The 25438-nt window shown below is 42.7% G+C and overlaps 1 protein-coding gene across 1 annotated transcript; it reads right to left on the bottom strand.

The window, feature by feature from the left end:
- Positions 1-1322: 1322 nt before the first annotated feature.
- SCRT2 (scratch family transcriptional repressor 2) lies at positions 1323-24903 on the bottom strand. The gene is made up of 2 exons (XM_082271719.1): positions 24647-24903; positions 1323-2808 (listed from the first exon to the last, which is right to left on the bottom strand). Exons 1-2 carry the CDS (start codon positions 24801-24803, stop codon positions 2108-2110), a joined length of 858 nt encoding a protein of 285 aa, XP_082127845.1. The 5' UTR covers positions 24804-24903; the 3' UTR covers positions 1323-2107.
- Positions 24904-25438: the final 535 nt, after the last annotated feature.

The raw sequence follows: 25438 nt of genomic DNA, 5'->3' as shown, positions 1-25438 counted from the left end.
GGTACCCCCCCCCCACATATGGTCTTTTCTTTAGATGGTTTTGTCATTTATAGACTGTATCTTTGTTGCATAAGACATCGTCTCTTTGTTAACACTATCACGGCTTGTCTTCATTCGACTTCTAATTTCACCATTTTTGGGAACTTTACTAAATTTTACTAATACATTCTCTGCTGCAATTTTCTAACACTGATGCAAAGAAGGATCCTACGATCTATAAACGCAAGGCTTGCTTCATTCAGGCATGCAGTAATACTGAGCATTATCCAAATATATTAGGTAATAATTGCATTAAAGCAGCCCTTGCACCTTAAAGATCGGTATGACTTTTCAGCCACCTAAAAAGCATGGCGAGACTTGTAGCATGTAATAATAATGCAATGTAAATAACATTGGGATTACCCAACACACTGCTGCAAGTGCTGTCAGTATACAAAGAAGTTGCAAGAAAAAAAAAAAATGAAATACTCTTGCACTGAGAATCTCAGTGTCATCATTCATGTGATCACTGAATAAATTGCTCTTGGATCATGATGTGAGGTTCTGAGCCTGTTCTTGCCTGCAAGCCAAAAGTCTTGGCATGTTCAGAGACCCAAACACTGGGCGTGCATTGCTTGTGAGTGAATGTCGCTCACCAACTAATAGCGGTCCCTCACTTTGACAAGTGCAGGAGAGGCTGATGGAGGGCTATGGCGCTTCCTCTGTTTTGCCATGAGGTAAGAACTCATTGAGAAATTGCATAGGCTTTTCCGAATTATTCTTGAATTCGGAAACATAGGCCTGGAAAAAAAAAGAGTCACTTTTTTGCTTTTAAAGTCTGTGTCACTCAAGAGGAAGACAATTTACCACAACAGACAAGGCTCGTCCCGGCATCTGCTGCAAGGTATTCCTATTAATGCCATAGAATTAACCACGATCTGTACGTTCTTTTCCATCCTCAAAAAAAAAACTGTTAAATTATCAATAAAAAGTGTAATAAATATAATAAATAAATCATATAAATTACATTACATTATTAAATAAGCAGGTTACAAAAAAAAAAAAAAAATAATCAAATAGGTGCAAATGTCTTGACTCCATGAAGGTGGTGGTCACATTTTAAAAAATTATCTTCTTAGTATATAATGCAGGTCACGTTGCATTGTGAACCGAACTCTGACAGAATACATAATAAATACTGGAAGAATAGTGCATATTCTCATTGCCTTTCAAAATTCTAGAGGTAACACTGTTTTTTGGAACAAAAATTGAACAACTTAATTCTACTGGAGTGCCACAAGCTCTTCTTCTGTTTTAAAACAAGTGTTGGCAGAACTTTTTGTTGCCCTGTTTATAGTGTACATATGTGCTTAGAAACAAGACACAGCAAACTCTTCTGCATTTATAACAGCCGAGTTGGCACCATGCCAATTGCAGATCCTTTCTCCACATTGGTGTATTTTTGTTCCTGGCTCGCATGAAATTTATTGTGCTGCCAAAAAAAAAAAAGAAAGTCTTTTCTCCTTGTCTGCATTATATTAAGTCTTGTTAACCACATGGCACAAATAATAAAAATAAAATAAATAATGCAATTAATGCTTCTTCAGCAACAGAGTCATATATCAACAGTTTAAAAAATAAATAACATAGGATAGAAAATGGCACCTGAGTCTGTGTTACAGAGCCCCTCCGTTAATTTTGTCTCTCACTGTTACCCTTATATTAATGTAAGACTTTCACATTTCATGTGTTGCACCACAGAAAGCTTGGCTTTGCATGTAAGGGTTCTTTAAGAGTGTCAGTAGAGAGGCTACAAGTTTCTTTACTTTGCGTGTATGTGTGTTTGAAGAAGAGAGAGATCACAACTATCCATGATCCATTGAAAAAAGTATATTGCACGGTTTAAAATAAAGTTGTCAAGCTTTAAAGAAAAGAAAAAAGCGGTTGTTTATAAAAAAAATGAAGTTTGCACAGTCTGTGGTGAAGTGCAACCAAGGATAATACCGTTTGATGCCAAGTACCCTGATTTTTGAGTTTCTGGTGTGTTGTGCCATCAATTAGAGTAGGTTGGCACCATTATTTTGTGCCTCGTTTCTTTGTGTACTGTCTTTCGCCTCAAGCCCGGAGTTTAACTCTGTAGATCGCACTCATGATCCGAACCCTTGAAACAAGCTGACTCATAATGTTTGTTAAGATATGACTTGAGAGCGAAGGTCTTCTCGCAGCGTTTGCACTTGTAGTGTTTAAAGGCTGAGTGCGTCTGCATATGCGCACGAAGGTTGGATCGGTCGGCAAAGGCTTTCCCACAGTGGGCACATCCGAAAGGTTTCTCGCCAGTGTGGGAGCGCATGTGGCCTTGCAGGAGCCATGGGCGGCTGAAGGCCTTGCCGCACACATCGCACTTATGTTTCAGATTGTGTGTGAGAAGATGCATGGCGAGGGCTGGCATAGAAACGTACGTTTTTCCACATGTAGGACATTTCCTTGCCATCTTACTGTCCAGGCTCCGATGGGTTTGCTTGTGCCGGCTGAGGTTGGAAGAGGTGGCGTAGGTTTTACCACACTCACTGCATGTGTGACGCTGGTTTCCGCGATTCTCGACACTTCTTCTTGAACGTCCATCTGTGATGAAGAAAGCGTCTATTGAGTAGCTGTCCGTGACGGCTGTTTCACCGCTGAAATATCCTGCAGACAGACTGGACTGGGGACTGTCGGGCTCACTGTAGTCATCGTGGTTTGGTGTGTATTCAGCCTCCGAGGATGAAAACTTGTCTCCGCTCTTCTTCCCATCTTCGTAGTCAGGTGATGCAATGCAGTGCTGTACAAAGCCTGTGGCACAAGAAAAGAAAGATATTGGGTATTAGAATCAATATATATTTTTTTCATTTAGCTTGAGGATTATATTGTATTTTCACAGTGCAAAAAACTCAATAAAAAACATTTAGAAAAAAACTAAACTTGAGGGTTGTAAGTAATCTGCTGTGTTTCAGGGGTCTGAATTGTAAAAACCTATGGACTTTGATCTCTTCTATTATTTATTTGTAGGAATACCTAATTTACTTGGGTCCTAGAACAATGCTCACCAACACTGGATCTAAAAAAAAAAATGACCAACCATCACTTAAAGTGTAAGGGTCCTTTTCACACGGGCTTTCCCCCTGGCGGACTCCGTTTTGCTCAGTGGGGATCGATCCGCCGATCCCCGCTGAGCAGGCGGATGACAGGCCCATCTCCACTTACTTTGCAGATTCCCGCACTGCTCTATGGAAGATCAGATGAAAACGGGCTGTCTGTCCGTTTTCATCCGATCCGATCCTCCAGACGGATGGAAAATAGGGTTTCCGTTCGTCTGGATTTCACAGACAGGATCGGATTGGGTAGCAATGGGTGTCAATGGACATGTCACCACTGACATCCGCTGCCCCATAGGGGTGCATAGAGTGTCCGATCAGGTCCACCTGAAATACTGACAGACGGGCCTGATCGGAAAGCCAGTGGGAAAGGGGCCTTACTAAACGCAGGACCCTGCGTTAACTATATCTGGCACGCAGAACATGGAAATGCAGTTATTTTTGTAAATATAAGCTGCTAAATACCTTTTCTCATCCGCAGTATAAGTAGCAGTCTTGTGACTTCTATCAATGTCCAGCTGAGGACTGGTTAAAGCTTGTAGGAGGAGTTTTCATTCTCTTTTGACTGTCCTATGAGGCTACATGACCCCTGACATTCTGTCTGGACAGTGCTGATTGGCCCTGTGCTGATCACATGCACCCTCCCAAAAAAAAAACAAAAAAAAACTAGCAATACACACCAAACTGAGCATGTACAGAGTGCCTCCAAGGCTCTGTTCTATCAGCAGATGAATTGGGGACCATAAAAGAAGGTGAAGATCAGAGAAGACAGAATCAAGCCTATTTACACATTGAAGAGGATTAACCCCTTAGTTTTAACAGTGAGTATAACAAGCATGCTTTACTGCATATACAGACTGATTTTACTGTTGTGGGTTTAATAACACTTTAAGATCCCAGAGCATTGAAACATGGACACGTTGGATGCCACAACAATGACACACTGATGCTTGAGATTTCTAAACAACTTTACAGTGACAATTTGGATCTCTTGGTAACATTTGGGATCTCAAAAAATTACACACAAAATCTTGGGGGTCCCAGAAAAATTATACAGCGATGCTTGGGAGTCATACAAAAATGTCACATTGACTTTTAGGATCCTAAAACAATAACATTTGAATTTTCCAAAAAAATCACACACTGTCCCTGGTCTCCATTAGTGCCGGTTCACACTAGGGCGACCTGTGAGGCGACCTGGTCGCCTCACAGGTCGCCGCAGGTCGCCTCCCATAGGGAAGCTACGGACCTGTTCTAATAGGAGCGACACAAGTCGCCCCGACCTAGAAAAAGGGTCCGGAGCTTCTTTGGGGCGACCAGGAGGCGACCGCCATAGACTTCAATGTTATGAAGTCTGTGGCGGCCGCTCCGAGGTCGCGCGCGCTGCTCGCACCGCGACCACGGATGTCGCCACCCGAAGTAGCGTCGCGGTAGTGTGAACCGGCGCTTATAAGCTCACACTGCTTGAGGTTGCTTAACAATAACGTGTTGACACCTGGAGTCCCAGAACTGTGACTTACTGACCCTTGGATCCTGAAACAATGACACACTGACACTTGGATCCTGGAACAATGACACACTGACACTTGGATCCTGGAACAATGACACATTGACATTTGGATCCTGGAACAATGACACATTGACATTTGGGCCCCAGAACAATGACACACTGACACTTTGGTCTTGGAACAATGACACACTGACTCTTGGGTCCTGGAACAATAAAAACACTGACATTTGGGCCCCAGAACAATGACACACTGACACTTGGATCCTGGAACAATGACACACTGACACTTGGATCCTGGAACAATGACACATTGACACTTGGATCTTGGAACAATGACAGACTGACACTTTGGTCCTGGAACAATGAAACACTGACATTTGGGCCCCAGAACAATGACACACTGACACTTGGATCTTAGAACAATGACACACTGACACTTGGATCTTGGAACAATGACACACTGACACTTGGGCCCCCGAACAATGACACACTGATACTTGGGCCCCAGAACAATGAAACTTGGATCCTGGAACAAAGACACACTGACACTTGGACCCTGAAACAATGACACACTGACACTTGGAATCCTGGAACAATGACACACTGACATTTGGAATCCTGGAACAATGACACACTGACACTTGGGCCCCAAAACGATGATACTTGAACCCTGGAACAATGACACACTGACACTTGGAATCCTGGAACAATGACACACTGACACTTGGATCTTGGAACAATGACACACTGACACTTGGATCTTGGAACAATGACACACTGACACTTGGATCTTGTAACAATGACACACTGACAGTTGGCTCTTGGAACAATCAAACACTGTCACTTGAGAATGGATCTATAATACACAGACACTTTTGGATCTTGAAACAATGACATACTGACACTTGTAGTGCCGAAACAAATCGCACTGACACTTTTGATCACAGATCATTTGCACACTGACACTTTGTATCCTTAAACAGTGGCAAACTAAAACTCGATGTCCCAGGAAAAAGGAAAACCTACAGTTTGGATTCCAGAAAAACAACATATATGACAGTAGATACACCTGAAGGTTATTATACTGACCCGTAGGCTTCCAGAACATTGGCGTAGGCTTCCAGACACTTGGCATTTGATAACCATGGTCCATTGCCACTTAACATTAGTACAGGAACTTACCAGAATCCCTGAACAATTAAATACTGACATTTTGGTAACCTGTGTTCCAAACTTTGACACACTAGGTCCTGGGATCACCATAGAGCAGGAATCTCCAAACTACGGCCCCCCAGCTATTGCAGAACTACACATCCCATGAGGCATTGTAAATCCCTGACATTCACAGACATGACTAGGCATGATGGGAATAGTAGTTCCTGAACAACTGGAAAGTCACAGGTTGGAGACCCCTGCCATAGAGCAAAGGTTAAAGATTCGGAAATGCTTACGGTTGTAAATGTCAGCATTTGATAAATAAATTGTTGTAATCGTGGTGGTGCCCAGTTTTCTAAAAGTGATTGTAGCTACTTAAAGTTTATCTAAACCCAAGGACAAAAGGCAACATATTGCAGATTACCGGCCCCTAGGTGAAGTGGCTGCAGTAGTTTTCTTTTTTCAGGTTTCTACAGAAAATGAAGAAATATCTGCTTGAATCTAAAAGAAATCCAGTATTCTTTTATTATTTGAACTGAGATTTCAAACAATGTTATCTGTTTTCAAAGCCATCTTCTGTAATCTACATAATCCCTCCCCCATATAATGGAAGGGGGTGTTTGTTGTCTCTATAAGGAATAGAGCCTAGGGTGACAATGTTGCATTTCCATAGAGACAATACAGCAAGTGTTGTCACCATAGGACAGGAAGTGTATTACTGGAAGAAGCACCAGGTGAAAGTAAAGATAAAAATCCTACAAAAAGGGAAAGTAACGCAATATTTAACATTTTTATTTTTGGGTTTAGATATACTTTAACCGCTTCCCGCCTACCATATAGTGAAATAAGGGATGGGAGGAGCACTTGTTTTGGGAGTATGTCATATAAAGTCCTTCCATTCTTGCAGCGGTCGGTGGTGGGTTGTGTCCCCCAGACACAGTTCATCACCGATCATGGTAAAGAACCTATGATGTAGGCTCTTTACCATGTAATTGGGCTGTGTCCAATCACAGCTAATCACAGTGTAAATAGGAAATGACGGTTATCGGCATTTCTCCCCTCACACTGACAGAGTGAGGAGAGGAGAGCCAGTAGGTGGCATTCCTCAGCAGGGACATATGCATTGACAATTAGGGCACTGATCATCAGTGCCCTGATGATCAGTGCAGCCCCATCAGTGCCCACCAATGCTGCCAATTAGTGCCCACCAGTGCTGCCATTCAGTGCCCATTAGTGATGCCTGTCAGTGCATCCTCATCAGTGCCATCTATAAGTGCCGCCTATCCATGACACCTATCAGTTCCCATCAGTGCTGCCTATCCGTGTCGCCTATCAAGGCTCATAAGTGCTGCCTATCAGGGCCCATCATTTCCGCCTATCAGTGCAGTCAATGAACATAAGAGAAACGCTTTTTTCAGAACTGCTCTCCTCCCCTTGCCCAGCCCAGGAAACAAATGCCGGGAGTTCGATTCATGTGCAGAAATACTTGTACAAGCTTGTAAAATGCCCCAAAATTGCTTAAAATCGCTAGGAATATACTCTGTGTATGCCAGTGGTTATCAGCTTATGAGCTGAAGGGGGCCACAAATGGCCCCTGACATCACCAAAGGGCCGCTCATAAATTTCAATATATGTAATGCTTGAGAGGAGTGTCAGAGACTGCAGATCTAATAGAGGAAATGAGGGTCAGAGAGGGTGGACATGGCTGGGAATATGCTGCAGAAGACAATAGGAAAGTGGGAACATGGTACATGAGGCTAGTAGAGATCAATGCTTTTACTCTAATCAATGTTCCCACTACAGACTGCTGAAGTCTGAGAAATGCACATCATATACCAAAGGGCCACATGCAGCTCTTGGGCTCCGTAGGTTGGGCGCCAGGGGTTTATGCTCTGCTCAGTCAGGGCCACTGATAAGGCGGTACAACCAGTCCTGTTATACTAGGCTTGGCCCTATCAGCTCAACAGGGGGCCCGAGCACCTTTACAGTTTATTCCAGCAAAATATAAACAGGGCTTTCTAAACCGCTGTAGGAGCAGCAATCTCAGTTTGATCAGATGCTTTGGAGTCTAGAGGAGAGATCTGGGGTCTAAAAGACCCCGGATCTCTCCATAAAGAGGACTTGTCTTTGCTCATGCCATAACATGTTCAAAGGGGAGGGGCCAAGGGCTGGTCAAAGGGGACCCTGAAAGGTAGACTGTATGGGCCCCCATGATTTCTAACAGCGGCCCTGTGCTCAGGTGTGAATGTAGGCCACATTGGGAGAAGGGTTCAAAGCTCTGATTAGTGTTGATTCATTGGTTGGTTGGTTGACAGTGTTGATTGTTGACCATATCCCTTTGAATATGAATTCTCCTGGCTTTCTGTTTTGTCTAGTATCTATAACCTGTATAGGAATTATCTTAACGTTTCGCCAGCAGAGAGACAGACTATTGCTGGAGTTGGACTGTGGGTGGCATTTAGCACATAATGATTGTTATTGTTCATGCTCTCTACAGTAGTTTTATACATGTTGCTGTTGTTCTGCATCATGCTTCCTTTTGGTCTACAGCAGTCATTTATACACTATAAGTCCATTTCACCCTGGGGCTATGAATGTGTATATAAAGGCAAATGGCATTTAAAGGAAACACAAAAAAAGCTGTACTATTGAGCTACCATACGTTTTTCCTTTCTTCATCGATGTCTGTAAAGGAGCAGGCCAGCAACATTTTATGACACCGTCTCCTTTGATGACCCATCTGTGACAACATTTACTGGTCTGTTCTGTCGATAGCAGTGACCTATTGATTGGGAAGATGAAACCCTCTTAAGACTAGCACAAAATGATGATGTGTGCATGGACACAGCTCACTCTTTTCTTAGCCTTTTAGATCAGTGGGGGCTTTGTTTTTACACAGTGCCAGGGCATCCCTTTGGGCTGCTGAGACGACTGGCAAAGTTAAACACAGAAGGCCATGGTGCTGACACGTAGTTGCACTTTCCTCTTATTTCTGTGCCATGTGGTCAAATTACTGAGTATAGCAGCTTTTCCCTTTGCTTCTCACCTCTGTTTTTAGATAACCGTTGGATGGGATATTGTGGATAACTGTAATCTGTGCGCTGTGCTTTGCCATATATACCCTACGGTGCTGCTATTTCTACACTGTGCTATACGGTAGCATCCTCCAGACTGCTGAGCTCGTTATACTGCATTGCACATTCATACCACTACTAATGTGGAATTCAGGTTGTTCAATGAACAGGCAAACTGGGGTTGATTTACTTAAATTGGAGAGTGCAAAATCTGGTGCAGCTCTGCATAGAAACCAATCAACTTCTAGCTTCAGCTTGTTCAATTAAAGCGTAACTCCACTTTTGTTGAGAAAAAAACATTCCCCTCTGTTATTTACATCTCTGTAAATAACAAGGATTTTAACAAACTTTGTTGCAGATGCCTATCTTTTGTTATTCTGGGGAAATCACTGTTTGTTCCTAATGGGAGTGGTTTCATAATTATCAATCAGCTGTGTCAGCTGCAGGGCTCTAATGAGGAAATCTGCTGGGCCTGCAACCCTTTAGACGTGTTCCCATTGGAAGTATCTCACCAAAAATGACATTTTTGTTGCAGGGGATGCCAGAAATTTGACTTGTATCTTAGTGCAGACTTCTGTGAAAATTGGTGAACCAATCACACAAGCAGGAAATTATATTTCTGGGGGTGTGGTCAGTATACATTCTGTGTACAGAACAGGTCCAGGCGGCCATATTGCATTGCATTTTCCAAAAATTACAACAGCTGCAGATTGAAAAGTAAAGGTAATTTTTAATAACATTTAATCAAAATATGATTTTTGTCACAATTGTATACGCAATATTGTTTTTCTTTATTTGCTGATTTTTTTTTCCCCACGATAGTGGAGTTACCCTTTAAGCTTTGACAAAAAAAACCTAGAAGCTGATTGCTTTCCATGCACATCAACACCAGATTTTGCACTCTCTAGTTTTAGTAAATCAATCCTACTGCTGCTTGCTAGTCAGGGTGGATTAAAAATCAATGTTTTTTTTTTTTTTTTTAGATATAAAAAAAAATCGGATTTTTTTTTAATTTAAATCGGATAATTTTTTATTTTTATCAAATTTATTTTAATAAAATGCTTTTGGAGTAAAAATCTATCTAAAGATACATTAATAATTTAGTTTATTTAGCATGAAATGGAGCTTAGTTATGTAGCATGAGGCTGTATATTCTGCAATATTTACATTTTTGGTAAACTCATTCAATGAATCGCATGTCAAATCAGGCCGATGTGCACAGGGGCTAAAGCAGCATCTTGCTTCACATCTGAGCTTCTAGTAATCTTATATAAACAAAAAAAAAATGTGATGTATTTTGCTAAATCCTAGAATCCTCCCACTTCTTCAGACTGACATCCACCCACCAAGGTGTTTTAATATTTTGCATATCTTCTCTCAAGTGTCACCCTACTACTTGCATCAGGGCTGTGGGGTGGGGGGGGGGGGGGTGCTTGAGAGAAGTACTGAGACAGGATGCATTAATGGTTTCAGCACCATTCCAGCTCCTCCCACCAGCCATAATCTTCTTGCATTGCAATGTTAAGCACAGAGACCCAGTGACAACATCATTGATAGAAATAAGCTTTTAGAATTAAAGGTCATCCGTGACACGAACAGGTTCAGTTGCAGGCCTATGTATTTATTTTTTTGAAGCTCACTATGGGGTTGATTTACTAAAGGCAAATAGACTGTGCACTTTGCAAAGTTCAGTTGCTTCAAAGCTTAGCAAATGAGGTAAATCTTCACTTTGCAAAGATTACCCAATCACGTGCAAAGAAAAATAAAAAGAAACAGCATTTTTGCTTGTACATGATTGGGTGATGGAAGTCAGCTGAGCTTCTGCTCATTTACTAAGTTCTGGAGCAACTGCACTTTGCAAGGTGCACAGCCTATTTGCCTGTAGTAAATCAACCCCTTTTTATCTTATATTTCAGCTCTGTCTGGATGGCAACACGTTGAATCCTGTACTGGTTTCTTATATCTCTGTGGAATTCCATTTCTGAGATCTTCCTCCCAATTGTTAGGGATTCACCTAACCATCTAAGACTAAGTATTGCTACAAATCAAAGTGATGGTCTCATACTCCCTGGAATGATTTTGTGTAGATTAAAAAAGCATACAAATAAATAGAAATCCTCATGCCCAGCTGGGAAAGAACAACACCATAATGATGTAGAAAGATGATCCGCACACCGTTAGTTGCTCTTAAAAAATCTTCATCTTTATTCAGGAACCACAGAACACAACTGCTGATAAGATCAGTTGACGTGTTTCAGCCTATAAGGCCTTAGTCATAACTACCACAATGATGGCTTTGTGATATGAGGCAAAAACAAACTACTGTGGAGAGATCTCTGGTCATTCGTATCTACCCAACTAAGTACGACCTCCGGAAGATTTACCCCCCCCCCCCATTCCTGACCAGGCCATTTTTTACGATACGGCACTGTGTTACTTTAACCCGCACGACGCTGTACACTAATAACATGTCCTTTTTTTTTCCCCCACAAATAAAGTTTTCTTTAAATCACCTCTGCGGTTTTTATTTTTTGCGCTATAAACAAAAAAAAAAAAAACGAAAATTTTTGAAAAAAAGAAAAAAACATTCTACTGTAAAACATCCAATAAAAAAATGTAAAAAATCTAATTTCTTCATCAATTTAGGCCAAGAAGTATTCTGCTACATATTTTTGAGTAAAAAAAATCCCAATAAGCGTATATTGATTGGTTTGCGCAAAAAGTATACTTGATGAAAGAGCACGCAGTGCGGGCACCGCCCACTCCACCCTCATACCGGATGTGACGTCAGCGGCTCTAAGTGAACCCAAGTCCCAGGAAGCGATGGGAGCCACCAGCACAGCCAGAAACAGCAACAACATCATCCTTCACCACAGCCCGTCCTCCCTTGGAGTGGATGAAAACAGTAATATCACTACAATGCGCTGACATCTTTGTTATTTTCTGAGTTTCATTATTTATTCTTGGAATAAAATATACCACTATTGCTGCACTTAGATGGCGCAGCTCTTTTTCCTTTCTGCATTTCCACAGAGTCCCTTCTAGCTCTTACCAGAGCCTGCAAGCATCCAAAGTCAGCACATTACTCCCAGAGACCATCCCTGTTCATGAACTTTCACTTCAGAGACTCTGATTGCCCATGCTCTTTCCATCCAGCTAACTGCGCAAATGAGTGTTTTGTCTTCTTTTGCAAAAGTTATACCATCTACAAACTATGGGCTATATTTATGGAGTTTTTATTTATTTATTATTTTTAACTAGTAATGGCAGCGATCAGCGAATAAAAAGTGGGCAGGGCTGCGATATTGCGGCAAACAGTCGGACACAAAGGAGGAGATTTACTAAAGCTAGAGAGTGCAAAATCAGTCACACTTCTGCAGAGAAACCAATCAGCTTCTAATCTCAGCTTGTTCAATTAAGCTTTGGCAATAAAACCTGGAAGCCGATTGTTTGTTTTCTATGCAGAATTGTGACTGGTTTTGGTCTCTCCAGCTTTAGTAAATAAACCTCATATTGACAATTTTTTGGGGACCAGTGACACACTTATACAGCGACAGGTGGTAAAAATGTGTTTCACTGTACTAATGACACTGGCTGGAAAAGGGTTAACCTCAGGGGGGATCAAAGGGTTAAATGTGTTCCTAGCTGGTGATTCAGTGTCCTGGGGGAGGTGCTTGTACTAGTGGAAGGCATGGATCAGTGTTCCTGCTTTACAGGAACACAGGATTCATGTCTTCTGTACTGACATAACAGCAATCTGCCTTGTGTACAGGGTGTGCCGGATGTGCCTGGGCACACCCTAATCACCTTGTGCCCATTAGCATTATCACTCTGTGTGCAGGCGGGGCAATGGGAAAGATCTCCCTCTTATCGGCTCTGTCTTAAGAGAAACGCTAACGCACTTCTCTTTCACTGCCCTGGCAGTGAGATCAATGTCCCGGGGTCATATATACGTAGACACACACACGTGCATGTGTTTGAGCTTTGGGATGCACATCCCAATGCAATGGGTTGCGCACACCTATGGCCTTTTCCCTGCTGTTCTGCCTGTGTACAGAACGATCAGCGCGTGCTGGCGGACATCGGGTCCGTGGGACTCTGTGTAGATTCACAGCGGGAGTGAGCCGCCGGCAGTTCGCACTCACGCCCAATACCCGGAAGTGCAGGAAGTGGGCTCCCAATCGATGACATTGCACTACACATCATCCTGACAACAACGGTTTCCAGGGAATTTAATTTGAGCACACTTACTATAGTCCTGGATCTTCAGGGACAGAGTTTTATCGGGTCTCAGTGACACCTGTTTTCCATACCTGTGGCTTGTGACCACAAAAATGTAAGAAATTCTAAAACTACAATTCTTCGCCTTTGTTTTCTTACGAACGAATTGTGTATAGCATGTCAATGATTGGGTGAACAGGCAGAATTAAAAGATTTTGTTTTTAAGAGGATACAGGTAATGTCTACGTGCAATGCCATGTGATGATTTGAAGTGATACCTCCCATACCCCTGATTAAGGAGAGTTTTTTCTCTCTGAAACACGTCAGATAGAGGAAGTTACAACATCATCATTGCATCCTTCACAGTTTGTGTATTGGTAGTTCATTGCATGACTAGGGTAGATTAGAGGTCACCAATTACCAATGACCCCTGGCCTGACTCCAAAGCTTTGACTCCCACTATCCAATAAAACACTTTACTCAAAGTGGGGATAAATGGCTGTAAAGCCTTTTATTATAAACAACATATGAATAAATAATAAAACATAATATTACAGGTCAACCTGGGCTGTAAGTCCTTGAAGGCACAATATTACTGAAACATTGCGTCTGTGGCACGCACTAGCTAAGATATGCCCCCAGCCACAAGGCACCACCTCAGTGGGCAATCCCAGCTGACCTCAGACACGTTGCAGGTCTACCATGACCTGGTCACTCTTATTGGACCACCAACTGGAGGGCACCATACCAATGATGGTTCCCACCTTTTTCCCGAAACACCAGATATTCCACCCTACACATTACAGGTCTACCATGACCTGGTCACTTTATTGGACCACCAACTAGAGGGCACCATACCAATGATGGTACCCCACCTTTTTCCAAAAACAACAGATATTCCACCCCATACATTACAGGTCTACCATGACCTGGTCACTCTTATTGGACCACCAACTAGAGGGCACCATACCAATGATGGTACCCCACCTTTTTCCCAAAACACCAGATATTCCACCCCATAAATTACAGGTCTACCATGACCTGGTCACTCTTATTGGACCACCAACTAGAGGGCACCATACCAATGATGGTTCCCCACCTTTTTCCCAAAACACCAGATATTCCACCCTACACATTACAGGTCTACCATGACCTGGTCACTCTTATTGGACCACCAACTAGAGGGCAACATACCAATGATGGTTCCCCACCTTTTTCCCAAGACACCAGATATTCCACTCTTTCAAGGACCCCAAACCGCCATACCTCCGCTACAAACTACTACCAACCCAAAGTAACCAAACAAAAAAGGGGAGGGAGGGTTCATCTGATGGCTTCAATTCTCCAACTGATTCTGTCACACACCTGCCTGCAAACTGTGCTCCTGCACTCCTCCCCTTCACCCCGTCTCTTCAGCCAATCCAGTAAGCCCTATAACTTTGCCACAATACACAATAAACCCCACGCTGTAAGGTTCCCCTTCCACCCTGTCATGTATGCCCTGTGCTTATCCATTTCATTCCTTGCTCCAGGCCCTGCCTTCATGTAAACATTGTGTCATGTGAACATTGCTATGTATCTTGTAAGCTATGTATATGTAACAATTTACATTTTTTAATATGTACAAATAAAATATATTGTTTTTTACAAATATTTCTCGACTTGCATAATTAAATATAAAGTGCCAAAAAAGTCCCAAACATTCAGGGGAAACAAATTTTGGCATATATATGTGATCCTGTGCATTGCGGCTGCCCTGTAACAGTAAATGTGCTATAGGGTGGTCGGCAAGAGGTTAAAGGAGGCTTTGGTCATAGGGCTAGAATGTCAAGACATATTGGAAAAACATAATTCCACTTTGGTTGCCTAATGCCCTTCTAGACCCAAAAACCTCTGTTTCTGCCTGCTTCCTGTTCACGGAGCAATGCAGTTCACTCCCCTTTGCAGTGGATCATTTCAGCAAAGGCCAATGTGACCCCATAGCTTCTTGCATCTCTTAAACCATTAGCGTGTAATCAATACTCCATTTAATGCAAGCATTAGCTGGGGTCAGGCAATTTAAATGTGCTGTCCACTCAGTTTTGCTTCTCAGGCTGCAGTCTCTGTTATGTAGACACACACACGGCATGTTCCTGTGCTTCACGCTTGAGCGTACAAAAATCATAGGTGAACTTCATCTCTTCATTTGAAAATGAATTAAACCCTTTGCCCCTGATGAACGGACTCAGCACTTCTCTTTCAGCATGCACACATCAGCCTGTACCACTCCGAACACCACATGTTGATGCTCTGTGACGTGCGGTGTGTGTATATGTGTCATTGGCCCCGATCCCAGCCCTCCTCTGCAGTTTTAGTGCATGTGGCTGTGTAGTCAGCAGATGATGCCGAATTCTTGCTGTCAAGGTGACACTAGACGGCACGTGGACAGGCAAGCTTTTCCTTCCTGTCCTGCAGCGGTGAGGATAAGAGAGGATGTTACTGTATTCAGATTTGCTGCCCTAGCCATAATAGATCAGGATTGCAGATGACTAGACCACTCTCCGGTAAAGCAGTCTCCACTGACGTTTGCATTATGCTCTTAAAAGTATTGGTAGCTTGGTGCTATTGCAGGAGTGGCACAATAAGTGTAAAATTCTGCATCCAGTTAGTCAAATTTAGAAGCGATTAAGCACTTAGGACCCAAGGGATATTGTCATTCATCAACCACAGGCTTCCTCGATTGGCTGCTATTTATTTAGGTGCATGTGTTACTTAGACCCTAGATTTGTCCAGTTCTGTGTTATTGAGCCCACCAGGAAATTTACGCAGAATTCTTGTTTTTGAAAAGTACCCTTCATATGTACCTTTTTATCCTGCAATCCTCTAGCTGATCACATGACTTGATTTAGAGCATAGGCGTGCGCACAGGGTGTGCCTGGGCTGGGTGTACAGTGCTGATTCCCCCTGCTCCCCAGCATCCCCTGTCTCTTTCCTGCAGTCCTGCCAGCTTCCCCCATCTCCTCTCCCACTGGCTGCTGCGGGGAATGTTTCAGGATGGATGAATTAATGAATGGACACAGTGAGTGGTCTGTACCGATTTCTCCTGTGTTCATTCTTAAATGAAGCATAGTAAACTATGTGAATGAACAGGAAGCCCCTCAGCAAAGAGGACTTCCCATTCGTTCACTGTCCAGTGCAGCTGAGACAGCAGAGAAAGGGACTGGGGAAGCTCTGTCCTCAATCCCTTTCCCTTTAGACCCTTGATATTTCACCAAAGCCCCCCAATGGGGGCTCCTAAAAAATTAAAAAAAAAAAAAAATAATAATAATAGTAATAATAATAATATTGTAAGAAATAATAAAAAATAAAATTGTAAAAAAATAATAAAAATAAAAACTACTGACACCGTCCACTGCGCTACGGACACCAATCTCTGCTCTATTGACACCGTCCACTGCTCTACTGATATACACACACGTGTGTGTCTGTGCTCTGGGGTGCACACCCTAATGCAACAGGCTGCGCACATTAATGGTTTAGAGGCCAGCAAGCACTTACGAGCCAAGGAATAATATCTTTCATCGACGGCAGGCGTGCAGTAATTGGCTGGCGTTTTTTTTAGGTTTATGTGCCACCTGACCCATAGATTTGTCCAGTTCTTTGTTATCGATTTCAACAGGAAATTAAAGCAGAACTGTTTTTAAAATTCCCTTCATACATACCTTTTTTTTTTTTCCTGCAATTATCTGGCTGATCACATGACTTGTTTTAGAAGCCAGCAAGCACTTAGGAGCCAAGGAATAATATATTTTATCAGTGACAATCGTACACAATTGGCCACCATTTTTCTTTTAGATGCATGTGCTACCTGATCCATAGATTTTTCCAGTTCCGTGTTATTGATCTCAACATGAAATTAAAGCAGAACTCCTGTTTTTAAAAACTCCCTAAATACATAACTTTCCTGGGATCCTCTGGCTGATTACATTTCTTCCTGGGGTCTTCTTCTTCTTGTACCTGCTGTAGTGCTGTGCGATCTTTCAGAAAGCACCACGGACATTATGATGTCAGCGCAGCTGTTTGCAGTACCGTACTGTGAACCCAGACTGACAAGGTGACGCTCTCCCAGGGAGTGTGTCAATAACAGCCAGGGATCACGGGGAGTGGGTTGAATGATGCCAGCCATCATTCAATCCAGAAGAGGACCACAGCAGGGTTTCTGTGGTACAGCACTAGAGTTGAGCTGCATTTTATCTTTTTTAAAGTGGCTGAGCATTTTATAATATAAATAAAATGTAAAACAATGGATTTGTGCTTTAATATAATCTTTACCAACCTTTTCAACACAGTGGAACCCTTGAAATAAATTTCTGGTCTCGAGGAACCCCTGCTAAAAATTAAAAATCTACAACTCGTGACACATTAGTGTGACAGTCAGTGGGAAGAATGCTCCTTACTCTTGTCATCATTGGGAAGAATTACCCCCCTTACAGATAGCTAAAAGGAACAATGGTGTCATTGGAAACTTATCTGAGAGGCAGAAATTGCCCATTGCTCAAGGAACCCCAGCAAACCTCAGGAGGAACCCTAGGGTTCCATGGAACCCTGGTTTTAGAAATCCTGATCTATACAATATCATGTATTTTTTGTATTTTTGTTTAAAATTTTTCTAAGAAGGACCCACACCCTTGCTTGTATTCTTACACTCATCGTATATTTTAGCAATACTCAATATACTGGGTTTAGGGGAGACTGCTCTGAGAGCTTGGCTAGGTAAGTATCACTGTCCAATAAATAAATAAATAAATATATATATAGATAGATGAGAGCTTGGCTAGGTAAGTATCACTGTCCAATAAATATAGATAGATAGATAGAGAAATATATATATATATATATATATATATATATATATAGTGTCAGCAAGTGGTTAATTGGCTGGGTTTGAGGCATCATTATTGACCAGTGATCAAACTTTGGGTAAAAATGATTCCACATCTTCATTAGTACATTGTGAAACTTGCTTGCTTAAGGGCACAGGACACTGATAGTGTACAGATACAGTAACTCAGAATAGCCAATTACTTTTTTTTACCTTTCCTCAGTTTAGAATAATCAGAACAATGGAAGAGGGTGTTTGATTGGGTAAACAAGTCATTAGCATTTCAAAAATGTAGTTTGCCAATGTAATATAATGTCTGTATGTAAATGGTGAGTAGTAATCTTATAAATCTCTATAAATCTTAGCTCAGCCATTCTCAACAAAGGTTTAGTGAAACCCTAGGGTTCCTCCAGAAGTTACCAGGGGAACCTTGGGTTTTTCAGGCACCTTGAAGGTGCCTGCAAAGTTCCAGGGCCAATGATAATTGGTGGCAAAACCAGCAACATGACACCAATTATCTCTTTTAGCTTTCTGAAAGGATGGCATTCTGACCACCACTGGGAATGCCCCTTTCACATGAAGCGGACTTCGCCAGGAGTCCACCTGCTCTGCGAGGAATCTGTTCACTGATACCTGCTTGTCTGTGTCTGATACGATTAGGCAGAGTGGACACAGACACAGCTCGCTGTCCTCTATGGGTGGTCAAATGTAAACGGACCACCTGATAGGATCAGATCAGATTTTGGCGGGTGTCAATGGACACATGCCCGTGGACACCCGCCTCTCTGTGGAGGACAATGGATGGTGCAATCTGGTCCGCCTAAAAAACTGACAGGTGAACATGATCGGCCAGCCCGTGTGAAAGGGGCCTAAAAGTTTCCGTCTTCTAGCTGTCCACCAATGTAGGGGGCATTTTCCTCATTGACCCGCAATGAATTGGTTTAGTAAGGGTTCCCCGAGACCTCAAAAGTATTTTGGGGGTAACTCTGGGGGAAACAATGTTGAGAAAGGCTTCCTTAGCCTAACTTAATTAGCAATATATGCTTTGCCCAGTGTAATCATGAAAACAATCCAAAAATGTTTAAAAACTAGACACAGGCATCTTTGAATATTTATACAAATCAGAAAAGTGGGTAGTATCCCCTGATTCGCTTTCAGTAAGGCATGGATGACCGACACACCATACTGGTTGTGCCCTCCCCTTCAAACTCCAGAACATAAATCAAGGCTAGACAAAAAACAGGAAAGAACCCCAACAAAGAAGTTCTATATGCTCCGCATATAGAACTTCTTTGTTGGGGTTCTTTCCCGTTTTTTGTCTTATCTTTGAATATTTCCCAAGGCACAATAAAAAACTGGAACACAGCACAAAAACCCAAATGTAAAACCGCAAAAACCCAACAACATACTCAAATAATGAAAATACTGAAGCATGGGGCAATACCATAAAAACATCAGAACACAAAACAAACACTTTTTTAATTTTTCACAACAGCGGTTGATTAGTATTACCTCCAAAAGCAGCCAGCTAGAAGTACTGATCTGTGCTCATTGTGGGATTGCTCTGAATCTGTTGCTGAACTATTGGTTCCAATGTGAGGTTCCTGCATGCTGGGATTTGTGGTTTCTAAACAGATGAAGGCCAGAAGGTTTAGAGGCTGCTGCCTTTTTAAAGCATGCGAGAGTAAATTTTAGAATGTCCTGCTAATGGAGCTGGGCCCATTGTTTCTACACAAATTGCTCTATAGATGGTTTATGGACCGTGACTGAAGCAGTAGCTCTGCTCTCCCTTTCTGTGGCAGGGGCCGTGTGTTGTAACAGGCACCTTAAGCTCTGTTCTCATTCTTACACTCCGGCTTATTTATTAAGGTGGTTCACAGAGCAACAATGATGTGCAAAGTGCAGTACTCCATAAAAGCCAGACTGTTTCCAGCAGTTTAGAGCAGTCAGAACAATGTGAGTACACTGCTGATTGGTTGTTTCATATATTATTTACCACCTTAGTAAAACAGGGCCCATTTTAGTGTATATAGCAGTAGTTTAACGTGACATCTTTTGAGTTCTTTAGAAAGGGGAAGTCAAATTGTACAGAATGTGGAATTTGCCTTAGACCCCTTTCACATAACTGTTCCGATCTGTCCGTTTTTCAGGTGGACCCAATCGGACCATCCATTGCTCTTTATGTCACCCCCCGGCATCCGATCTGATCTGGGCCACCAAAAATAGACTGATGGCGATACGTGATGGATGAATGGTGATTTTATTTGGGTACAGCATTGCACGAACGCGCAATTGTCAGTTAAAATAATGCAGTGCCGTATTGCAAAAAATGGCCTGGCCATTAAAGGGGTAAAACCTTCTGGGGCTCAAGTGGTTAAACATAATCATTGCTCTTTGTAGAAGACTGTAGGACTAGCACACATATTCCCATAAAACAAACAAAATTGTCTGGCGCTATATTCCATGGCAGACGCTAGAAGGACCAAAATATTGGAAATAATGTCCACACATATCCTTATGCCACTGCATAACCTTATAATATTATTAAAACGCATTCCCCAGTGTATCTTTATTCCTAGCAATTTGCACGCTACACCTTCTCGAGACTCAATGTTTCAAAATTGCCTGGCAGATTCACCAACAAATGTGTGCCATAGACTCAGAATGAGGCTCCTCGGTCTACCCCCCTCGTCTGGCACTCTGAGGTTTCTGCTGCTTGTTAAGTCATTTCTCTTCCCTCCTTGTTTGCAGTATGTGCGCTCACGTGCCTCAGGTACAAAAGAGCTTTCCTCAGCAATATTTCACACCTCTCTAAAGAACGAAGCAAGGTTATTTTCAAGAGCATGACTTTGAAAGACATCACCTCTTGTCTTCCAGCTCCATTTTCTCTATAAATGCTCTGATATAAGTGCACCATTCTCAGGGACACCTGTTTGATCTTACATTGTGTCTCCCAGTTTCCTTTAGCGCTTAACGGCGGTGACTGGAACATTGAATTAATAGGAAGCAAGATATAGCAGATCATGAACTGCAAAGCTTTAGATTGGTTGATTAATCGATATTCTGTCTGTAAAGACTACATCTATTCGACAATAAGAATACTACTCATTTATGTCGTATTTTGTATAACAAAGATTTAGGTGGCCCTGCTTCGTAGCCTTGAGCAGAATAAGGGTAGTTTGTGGTTTCCTGCCAAATATAATGTGTACTCCATGTTTTTCCTATATGCAGTATTTAATTGAGAGTGTAGTATAGCCATTAAAGTGATTGATATACAAAGAATAAAGTAAGTCCCTATAATGTTTTATACATAGAGGCCACCAGATTTAACTGTTTTTTTTTTTTTTTTTCAAACCTAGCATGCACTTTCTCAGTCTTGCATCTCTTAATGAATGATATGCCCAAACTTTTCTACAGTTAATAGGTAGAAGCCAGGTGGATCTGCAATACGTCACGATTTTTATTATACTCTGTGTCAGGGTATTTGTGTGTTAGGGTATTTGTATACTACATTTTTCATTATGGGTTTGGGGGGGGGGGGGGGGGTTGAAAAACTAAATTGGAAATTTGGAATAAACTCTGTAAAGGACTATTGTGTACATCAGTGATCTCCAAATTGCTGCCCATGGGCCGATTGCAGCCCTTTAATTGCCTTTATCTGACCCTTGTGGCACTATTCCTCCCACTGAGGAGGCACCATTTCTTTCACTGACACCAACAGTGGGGAACTGTTCCCCTGACTGACAGCAACAATGGAGCATTTTTCCTCCCACTGACCCCAGCAGTGGAGCACTATTTCTCCCACTGACACCAGCAATGCTCACTATTCCTTACACTGAAACCAGCAATAAAACACTATTCCTCCCACTGATACAAGCAGTGGAGCACTATTCCTCACACTGGCACCAGCAGTGGGGCACTATTCCTCCCACTAACAACAGCAATGGGGCACTATTCCTCCCACTAACAACAGCAATGGAGCACTATTCCTCCCAGTAACAACAGCAATGATGTACTATTCCTCCCACTAACACCAGCAATGGGGCACTATTCCTCCCACTGACAACAGCAATGAGGTACTATTCCTCCCACTGATACTAGCAATGGAGCACTATTCCTCCCACTGACACTAGCAATGGAGCACTATTCCTCCCACTGACACTAGCAATGGAGCACTATTCCTCCCACTGACACCAACAATGGAGCACTATTCCTCCCACTGACACCAACAATGGAGCACTATTCCTCCCACTGACACCAGCAATGGGGTACTATTCCTCCCACTGACACCAGCAATGGGGCACTATTCCTACCACTGCCACCAGCAATGGGGCCTTATTCCTCCCACTGATATAAACAATTAGGCACTGTTCCTCCCACCAATACCAATGATGGGGCACTATTCCTCCTTCTACTGACTACAGGCACTATGTATTTTTTTTTTTTTACTTCAACTGATGCTGGGGTCATTTCTACTCCCACGGGCCACTCCTGCCCCCTTAAAGTCTGAAGGACAGTACACCGGCCCTTTGTTTAGAAAGTTTGGAGACCCTTGTGTAGATCATACAGGATCATGCTGCCATGGAATGCTGACAGTTGCAGTCCAAGAGTTATATAGCCAATGAAAGATTATGCAAAAATCAGTTATAAAGTGAGAACGCAGTAACCTATTGAAATCGGTTACTTTTGTTTCCTGCATTCAGATATAATACCCAGCTGGGGATTACTGCACTTTTATGTATTATTGTTTCGGTTTGCAAACCTTTATTGAATGAACTGTTTAAGTTTCAAGCCACATATGGTACAGAGGCATGAAACTAGATGGAGACTCTCAATCACTTCTTGGACCCTTCAAAAATTGAAAACATTGCTCGTTTTGTATGGGATTAGGACCATTGTTGATTTGGGGGTCTAGAAACAATAGGAAAATAGCAACTAGTCTGCCAGAAAAGAAAAATGAATGACCCCCGATGCTTGATATAAAGTAAAATTTGAGCCTCTCTCGTGTTAGAGAGATACCTGGTAGATAACCAGGCAACGCGTTCTCTGAGCAGGCTGCTTGTCAGTGCATCTTGCTATATACTAAGGAGACATCCGCTCTGACAGCAGTTCAGATAGAATTGTATTTTAGATTCCAGTCTTAGAGGAAGATGTGCTTAGCTTGCAAATTCACAGCTTTGGGACAGCAAGTTACATCTCTGGATCAGAAGTACAAGCTTTCCCTGTAACTGTCACTGAGAAACCCACTGCAATGGCACATGTCAGCCTTATTGGCTAATCATAGTTGACTATACGCTAATAGAGAAAAAAAAAAAAAATAACAAGACACATCAAAAATACATTTTGGTTCAAAGCCACCTAGCCATAGCCTCTCATATATCAAATAAATGAGCTTCTCTCAGGATGGTGCCTCTTAAAGGGCTTTAGAGAGAGTCTTTTGCCTGCCGCGTGAACAATGAGGTCCCCAAGGAGGCTTCACTCCCCTTCCCCCACCCTTTCTGTTCTCCCCTATGTAAACTACTGGCATTCGCTCTTCTAAAAGGCATCAAGGGCCCGATAGTACAGGAATTAAAGCAGTATTCTTTGAAAAGACAAGAGAGTTAGCTCATAGAACAGCAAGACACCATTAATGAATCTAGTGCTATTCTACAGGTGATAGCGGCCGAACATGCCTCAGTGTAAGGGTCTGCGTGTCTTATTATGCTGCAGTCACCAATATCCTCTGGCTGGCTGTATGCAGACCGCTCAATCTTCAACTTTAACTTAGTTTTGTTGTTAAATCCGCATGTGAAGAAAAGTGTAGCAGTTATTATGTGTGGTGGTCAGATTTTCCTTCATTCCTCTACATCTGAGCTAAAAAATTTGGAAAGAAAAGCCAGGAAAAATTTCGGTTTCGGACCAGCGTTAGCAACTTGTATTATCACCTCACCAGCTGTTAAGGAGCTGCAAGTCCTAGGACATCACAATAATTACAAGGATATTGGCACTGGTGGGCCCAACTGGTTCTGATAACAGTCAGAGGGTTGGACGCAGTAGATAGGCCTGAAGAAGGAGCGCATGCTCCGCAAACGCGTTGCCCACGGCATCCCTTTACATCCGGGAAGTGACGTCAGGAGGAGTCGCCCGTGCGTTCCACGACCCCAGGAAGTGCCAGCATCCACCGGCAGCGTCCCCACGAACCGCAGCCGCAAGAGGCCATCCTGAACGCTCGCTCCACAGATAGGGATAATTTGTTGCAATACCAACTACACAGACTACATATCTTTGATGCTTAAACCTTTGTGAGTAACTTTCTTGTGTTTTCTAATAAAGCCCATATATGCTGCACTTAGTATGGCGCTTGTGTTTTCTCCTTAGGTCCTAAGACATGCCAGTTCTTGTCTATTCTTAACAGTTGACAGACTCAATGTGGCTCCACCACAAAGCACCCAATGGCTGATACAAGTCAACGGAAGACAAAGGTTGTCCTATCGGTCCTGTCCCAGCTATGCAGAACATAGAAATGCCTAAACTCTTCTATTGGATAAGTAACTGCAAAGCATAAAAGTCAACAGTGCAATAAATATGGACGCCAATCTTTCCAAAGAATGAGCAGTCTAAAAAAGGTCCTACAATGTCATTCTCTAAATTATTAAACAGGTCACTTGTTCATTTTGTATATAAAAAAAAAAAAAGGAACCAGATCTCTTTTTTGCACCCATGTGTGCTCACTTACCATTTTCAGCAACAGGGACTCCCAAGCTGCCCACGGTGCTGGTGAGCGACTGGCCCAAGACGCAGGGGTCGTCAAAGTGGTGGTAACTGGAGGCCGAAATCCCACTGGTTGAAAAGTCATCTAATTTTATCTTCTTGACCAAGAAGGAGCGGGGCATGTTGAGGGGTACAAGGGGAGGGGGGGTCTCTCCCTTTTTTGTGCGGTGGCAGTTACGGTGCAGACCCAGGGACGGTGCCTTACATTCAGCACTGGACAGCTCACACTTTCTGCAGTGTGTGGGGAGAGAGAGAGAGAGAGTGAGAGAAAGGGAGACTGAGGGAGCTGGGAAGGAGGGGAGGGGGAGAACTGGCAGCAAGAGCTGAGCTCAGCACTCACGCTGTCTTTATATGGGATGCAGGCCTGAGATCAGGTGGTGCTTTGCAATGGAGCTGTTTAGCTCTCTAATCCATCAAATGTCCCCCAGGACAATCATCACATTACCAATGAACCGGCTGTGCAGACACAGAGAAAAGAGACAGCCTCCTGCCTACTTACTTCTTCTAGACAATGCAGGGGGAAGCAAGTAATGCAGAGAGCAGCATGGCAGGGTAAAAAAAAAAAAAAAAGGGGGGGGTACAGATATTTCCTCTCTGCTACATGCAGGCGCACCGCAACTTAGTTATGGCATCTCCGCCGCCAATAAGCGCAGCTCACAATGCATTGCCATCAAGCTTTCGAAGGTGAGAGTTGTGGTAGCTGCCAAGAGCCTCTCAGCGAGTGGATTATAGCCTGTGAAGTGATGCTTTTATTGTA

The sequence above is a fragment of the Pelophylax lessonae genome, assembly GCF_965119305.1.
Source record: "Pelophylax lessonae genome assembly, chromosome: 11".
In the NCBI taxonomy this organism is placed as follows: domain Eukaryota; kingdom Metazoa; phylum Chordata; class Amphibia; order Anura; family Ranidae; genus Pelophylax; species Pelophylax lessonae.
Note: the sequence above shows the minus strand (reverse complement) of the source record. Positions and strands in the feature narration are given on the sequence as shown.

Bases quoted from the DNA above. Each gene is read 5' to 3' on its own strand.
- SCRT2 (XM_082271719.1), bottom strand. From the start codon at position 24,803: ATGCCCCGCTCCTTCTTGGTCAAGAAGATAAAATTAGATGACTTTTCA. The intron at 2,809-24,646 runs GTAAGTGAGCAC...CTTGTGCCACAG, and splicing joins AGTCCCTGTTGCTGAAAATG to GCTTTGTACAGCACTGCATT.